This window comes from Pseudorasbora parva, chromosome 10 (assembly GCF_024679245.1).
Source record: "Pseudorasbora parva isolate DD20220531a chromosome 10, ASM2467924v1, whole genome shotgun sequence".
NCBI classification, from domain to species: Eukaryota; Metazoa; Chordata; class Actinopteri; order Cypriniformes; family Gobionidae; genus Pseudorasbora; species Pseudorasbora parva.
In genome coordinates this window covers 10,801,275-10,808,410 of record NC_090181.1, presented here as the reverse complement: position 1 = coordinate 10,808,410, position 7,136 = coordinate 10,801,275, and the positions used below count along the sequence as shown (strand labels likewise).

General features: G+C 36.6%; 1 protein-coding gene across 2 annotated transcripts in view; it reads left to right on the top strand.

Annotated features, from left to right (window-relative positions):
* Positions 1-4,054: 4,054 nt before the first annotated feature.
* The window catches only part of asap3 (ArfGAP with SH3 domain, ankyrin repeat and PH domain 3), a 40,166-nt gene continuing 37,084 nt past the window's right edge, over positions 4,055-7,136 (top strand). Inside the window, exon 1 of one of the 2 annotated variants that reach the window (XM_067455152.1) lies at positions 4,055-4,449. In XM_067455152.1, the coding sequence (XP_067311253.1) occupies positions 4,066-4,449 (384 nt within the window). In that variant the 5' untranslated portion in view covers positions 4,055-4,065. The remainder of the gene's footprint in view (positions 4,450-7,136) is intronic. The other variant, XM_067455151.1, reaches the window with a different exon arrangement.

The following is a 7,136-nucleotide window of genomic DNA, read 5'->3' as shown; positions in this document are numbered from 1 at the left end:
TCTAATTTACAGTTACGATACCAGAATACCTAATCCCATATTGGCTCCTCACATTGTAATATTGGGGTTCAAAACATGACGAAGGACGGTTCCCTTAATTATTCAGTGAAAGCCTTTTTCATAACTATCTGTGTGGTGAATATTAGTTTATAGGGCAGACCTATGCATAATTATTAGCTATAACAAAATGTATGTGAAGTTGGTACACCCTTAATTAAAATGGAAACATCACACAGGAAGGTTACCAGAGGAGTATTTAGAATTTCCTCAGACTGTCACACCCTCACAGAAAACACATTTATAACCTTGAAGTAAAACAGTAACTGTTTACACCAGTCTGTCATTAGAATTGCTACTAAACTGGTTTATAAACACACTGTGGTGAAATAAGACTTTAAGGGAGGATCCTATGACTAGGTTGGGTGGTAATTCTTTGTAGGGAGTGTTATAGTTGTTTTCATGTCTTCATCCCATTTCAGCTGTTTCTATACCTATTTTTATGATGTAGAATCCCATATCTTCTGTCTATCTTCTGTCCCTTTAGTGTTTTACTGTAAATGTGGCCTCCCTGGGCTGACAAGACAGGATAAATGATCGTTCTCCTGTTCTAGAGTCAACAGATCTTGGCAGTGTGGATGGGAGGGGCTGCTGTCTGCTGGGAATCCTTCTGGTCTGAGCTATAACCTTTCCTGGAACACGCCTCATGCAGTTTTCGTTCTGCAGCCACGGATTCCGCCCCATTCTTGATCCAGCCCTCAGACGCATGTGAACAATGGTGGACATGACAAAGACCAGTAAACATGCAGCACATTGTGGCCACTGCAATTTTTAAATATGGTCGTGAGTTGGAGAAGAAGAGGGAAAAAAGGGATAAATAAAATGAGCAGTCCCAGAGGGCAGACTAGACTCTGTCTGATAAACCTACTGTGAAAGTTTTCAAAAATGGTCAAATACTTACTTTCTCTCATTCACCCACTTTCCTTCTTCTCCCCCAGAGTGACGTCCACTCAGTTAAACGCAACATCTCTGCTCAGACACTTTCACAAAGCAGCCACACAAAGAGGGGCCATGGCCAGGGGGAGAAAGAGAGTATTGTTTGGCCACAAAACCACCATTACATCAACAATAACTCACGAAGCTGCACAGAATATAAAGAAAACAGTGTGTGAGTGAGGCAATGCATTGCGTTTTGGAGAATGGGGTGTACTTTGCAGAAATTAAGGTCACTAAACTAAGTTAACTTAATATATTTGGGTTTAGTTATCTTTTGGATGATTAATGTCACGTTTATTTACTTGCATGCCTGAACGAACTTTGACCCAGAGGTAATTTTACCTGACCCTCACAGAATAAACCTTTCTTCATTGCATTGTAAAGCTAAATAAATTGGCAAACTTTAAAAATGTTGAGGTAATCAGTTAAATCCAAAATTTTAAGTTAAGAAATTCAAGCAGAACTGGTAGACTTTTATTTTGTACTTATACGTTTTAAATATTTAAGTGTTAATTCATACATTTAACTTAAAATTATCATGTAATCTCAATTTAAATATTTTTAGTACTGCTTTTAGTAAATGCTACCTTGCTAATTGGCAACACAGTGCTTTGATAACATTAGCATAGCATAGCGATTGCAAAACAAATAGGCCTACAACAATCCAGGCTCATGCCCCAATTGTCACCATGATGGTAATCCCCAAAAACCCCACATAAGTGAATCTCTTCTAATTTATATATAGCAAAACTTTAAACACTACTAAATCTACCAACTAACATTAATCTTGCACACACACACACACACACACACACACACACACACACACACACACACACACACACAACTTTTAATTTTAGCATTTACTCACCCTATACAAGTGTCAACGCATGCTGAGAAATGGAAATCCCAGCCCAGTTTCAGTTAATGTTTTCTAAATTAAATGAAACAAGTTCTCAAAACGCAAAACAATGAAAGATTATTTAAATTGTGTCAGTTTTGTGAACTCAAAAGGCAAAGAAAGTTCTAAATAATCATAAAAGTTAATTTGATTGAATTAATTTGTCTAATTTAAGTTTGCCATTACAGTGTGTGTAAATTACTTCACTTTAGATAGAGACATACATGTATTTAACTTATTTGATTAATCAGTTTTACTTTAATTTTTTACTCAGTCCTTAAGGGAAAATAACACAGAAATCAGGGAACAAACACACAGTTCAGGAATGCGGTTTTAATGCAGACATATATGTCCAAAAGAGTTTAACTTATTTATTCAAGCTAATCAAATTATACACTATGAAATTCTTGTACCTATAGGGGGATAAAGTTCGAGCTGATACCTGTCCAGCACATTACATCAAATGTAATATTATACTGTATTGTTAGAGGATGGTTAGTGTACAGCTTTTCAAATGCCAAGGGAATAACCAGCATGCCTTTATGATAAGGTGGATTAAACAATTTTCAATATCTGCCTTATAAAAAAAAAGACTGTTATTCAGGATACCATGGAACAAGCACAAAGCACTGCTGCCCTAAAGCAACAAAAAGCACTACTCAATATGGCTTTTCAAATATTAAGGCTCCAAATATTAAGGCTGTAATTGTGTTAGTGAAGCAATCTTTTGATTTTTTTGATTTTTTTTTTTAGGGGTGGTTTCATTTAAACCTTAGACTGAAACAGATGAAGCGTGTTGATTCATGCACACGTAGTGTGTATAAGGAAATGGCTTATCTGCATTGTCACCTGAATAAGAGGGAAAGAGCACAATCCTTTTCAATGGCGCCTGCTGTATGAAGTGCAATGCACTAAACAACTCGCTATACAACCAAATTACAAAAAGAAACAAAAGACAAAAACCTACATACAAGCAATATAAGAAACATGTTCAGAGTTATGTAATTTACTTAAAACCTGTCACATGAAAAATTAGGAACCCATGTGAGAAAGAAGTGCACCTGATTATGTTCTTATAAAAGTAGGCCATACCAAAAAAATAATAATATTTGCAGATAATATAATAAGTGCACTAACCATATTTCAAAGGCAATATAAGTCACTATGAAATTATATATAAAGATGTATTTACCTCCCAAGTGGGTCAATTAGCACTCTTAAAAAGGTTAGTTAATTACTCCCTGATTTACCCTGAAGCCATCCCAGGTGATATGACATTCTTCTTTCAGACGAATACAATCGGATTAAAAAACATCCTGCTAATCCAAACATGACAGTTACAATGGCAGTGAATGGCAGCCCAATATTTGAAGCCCAAAAAGTGCATCCATCCATTATAAAAGTGATCCACACAGCTCGAATCCATGAGTTTGTGTATATGTACAAAGTAAATATAAAAATATAAAAAATATAAAATGTACAAAGTAAAATATCCAGTTACCACCAGACCGCCTTCTCTAACATACACAGAAAGTGAAATGCCTCTCACAGTTCAAGAGGCTTACTGACGTCCAGTTAAGTTTTTTTCTGTGAGTTGAATACGGAAGGTGATATGGCGGAAGCTATATTTTACTTTATAGGGTGTTAAATATGGATATTTTCCCTACACAAACCCATTGATTCGCAGGCCTTTATTAACCTCCCGGAGCCGTGTGGAGTACTTTTATAATGAATGAATGTACTTTTTTCAGGCTTCAAATTTTGGGCTGCCATTCACTGCCATTGTAATGCTTGGATTAGCCAGGATATTTTATTTTAATTATATTACTCAGATTGTATTCGTCTGAAAGAAGAATGTCATATGCACCTAGGATGGCTTGAGAGTGAGTAGCCTTAGTCATGGGGTAATTTTCATTTTTGGGTGAACTATCCCTTTAAGTTCAAGTAATTGCATTTCTAGCCTATATTTAAACTAGAATAGATTTCCATTTATTGAATTAACATACAATTAAGTTTCATTCATGGATGTATGTTCCATTCTAACAGCCACAAAATGAATATAAAAACCATTGTTTCTCCGCGGGCTCTATTCATTTCCAAACATTACCACGTGATGATGGAATGACTCCCTCCCCTTGCGCTCACAGCCTGGACGCGGCACGCGCTGCTGAATGCTCGCGCGGCACACGAGGAAAGAAAGTAGACCGAGGGCGCAGTGTAACTTAACCGACTCTCTCACACGGCGGAACACAGAGAAGACCGACGTTTTCGCCCTAAGTTGCAGATATGAAACAACTTTTATTTCCCCTGCGTTGGCTATCACGCGTACTTGTGGATTTAAAGGACTTTATGGAGATGCACTTTGCTTGATCTTGATGTGTACTGCGTTTGCTGGGATTTTAAGTTCCTCGGTTGATACAGTCAAAAACATGCCGGAGAAGATAAGTATTTCGGATTTCGTTTCTTTGGCTAAAGAGGACCTATCGTCCCCGGGAAGCTCTGGATTTCAGTCTAAAATGAGCGACTGTCGGAGCACCGTGGCCGCGCTCGAAGAGGTAACGTTAAGGGTGTTTACCTGTGTGCAGGTGGAAAACACCTGAGTGAGAATCCCTGTCTTTCAATCTATGTGTGTCTAAACATTTTGCCTGCACATATTTCAAGATCTAGTATGAGGAATATAGTATTATTTTGCATTTAGCCGAACTTGATAACATTTTGGTTACATTGTCTGCAGTGACTAGCCTACGTAGGGCAATAACAATGGACCATTTTTTAAAATTATTAAATTGGTTTCAGTCAGTGCGACCTTTCTATCTATAGTTAGTTATCTGAGACTGAGAATAATCTAGGGAAAGAAATGTATTTATTTAAGAAATGTAATACACTTTCTGGTTGTTAAAGTTAGTGTCCAGTAGAGGAGGTGATGTGATCTACTTGTTTCTCTTAAGTTCTAGGACATCTGTGTGAACAACAGAACTGACTTTTTTCCATTTTAGTAACCTGTTGCTACTGTATGTATGTATGTATGTATGTATGTATGTATGTATGTATGTGTGTGTTTAGTATTTAAATACTAGTGGTTTGAATGCCTCATTACACATGTTATGGGCTTGTGTTGTGGTTAGGAGTCAGGGGATGGCACAGGAGTCACAACAAGGAAAAGACACTGTTTTTTAAGTGTCCAACTTCCTCAGGGAGCTTTTATAATAAGGAGTTGCAGTGAGATTGAAATTAGAGGAGCACAAACACAGAATAGCCACACATCATTTAATTGAGGAATAGAGTTAATGTAGATAATTAAAGGAAGTAACACTGATAACAGACTCCGTAAAGGTCTTATAAACCTAATGTGGGTCTTTAGCTGCCAGCTCATTTATAGGCATTTGTGTGGCTATTAATGGATAATAGAGAAACTCTGCCAGCAAGTGATAACGCTGGGCATGTCAGGACAGTGGAAGCCTTTCATTTATTTTTGCCTTTTTCATGGGAAATGGTTTCAGGAACTGCAGTTCTTTAAAACAGTGGGGCAGCAGAAAACTTCTAGTAATACACAAGATACCAACTAACTAACTAACTAACTAACTAACTAACTAGATGATAACTAACTAACTAACTAACTAACTAACTAGATGATAACTAACTAACTAACTAACTATTAATTCTTTCAGGGGCAATACATATAAAAATACATAATATTTAGCTAACACTGGCTGATTTTCATCTGTATTCTCTTGGCAGGTTGATGTTAATGGGGTACTTCACTGCTGGGAATATGTGTATTTAAATTGGATCATTTATGTAGTAGAAATGTGAAATGATTTTAGAAAGTTGGTGCCTTCTAGACTGAGAAAAGCCAGAAAATGTATTTTTGGCTCATGTGGATGAAAGACATGCTTCGCTGCCCTTCACTCCCAAGCAACCGCTACCGGTTATCACTTGCCCACTGTGGCTCTGCCCCCATTGCCGTTTTATTTTTTATAGTAATAAAATCATTTAGTTCAGTTATAGAACATACATAACATGTCTGCTCAGTACAGTGTGAGCTGAATGTTGCACAGACCAGCAGCAGGAGTCAGACTGGATTTCTACTGATACGAAGCTTAAAGGGTTAGTTCACCCAAAAAAGAAAATTCTGTCAATAATTACTTACCCTAATGTCGTTTGACACCGTAAGACCGGAACACAAATGAAGATATTTTTGTTGGAATCCGATGGCTCAGAAAGGCCTTTATTGACACCAATGTCATTTCCTCTCTCAAGACCCATAAAGGCACTAAAGACGGCGTTACAAAGCCCATCTCACTACAGTGGCTCTACAATCATTTTATGAAGCGACGAGAATAGTTTTTGTACGCAAAAAAACCTAAATGAATTATGTAAAACGTTATGAATCAGCGTATCATTTCATGATTCGGATCGCCAATGTCACATGATTTCAGCAGTTAGACACGCAATCTGAATCATGAATCGATTCGCTGATTCATAACTGCACAAATCTTTGTTTTGAAATCGGCCCATCACTATATGTCATTATTTAGTTTTTTGTTGTGCACAAAAACTATTCTCGTCGCTTCATAAAATGATTGTAGAGTCACTGTAGTGAGATGGGCTTTAGTGCCTTTAGTGCTAGGGGAAAAACAACAATTTTAAACAAGCACATTTTAAAACACTAAAATACCAACTGCCATACCAGAATGTCTATGAATGTTCACAATTTAGATTTATTTAAATTAATACATTATTATGAATATATTAAATTAATCTAACTCTAATCTAAATTAAAATGCTAACAAATCACAACATTTCTTTCCCCCGCTCAACTTATATTGATTTATATTTTATTTTATTTTATTGGTCCAAAGATCATTTTGGTCATTTTGGCCTTGTTCAAACTGTCAGTCTAAATCCGATTTGTGTGCATGTCCGATTGAAATTCAGTCAGATTAAGCAAGTGTGAATGGCAAAAAATCACATGAAATGAAATATGTGATATGAAATCCATTTCTGTAAATCCGTTTCAGTCTGACTGCTCTTGTTTAAATCTTGTATGGCCTTCTTTATGTGAAACACAAAAGGAGATATTTAGCAGTTGCTTTTTTCATCCAGTGAAAGTAGATGGAGACCAGGGACAATCATGATCACATGGGGAAAAAAGCAGCTTGGACATCCTTTTAAATTAAACCAATTGTGTCAAACGAGTTTGGAATGACAGGAGGGAGTAAACTATAGTTTGGTAAATGAA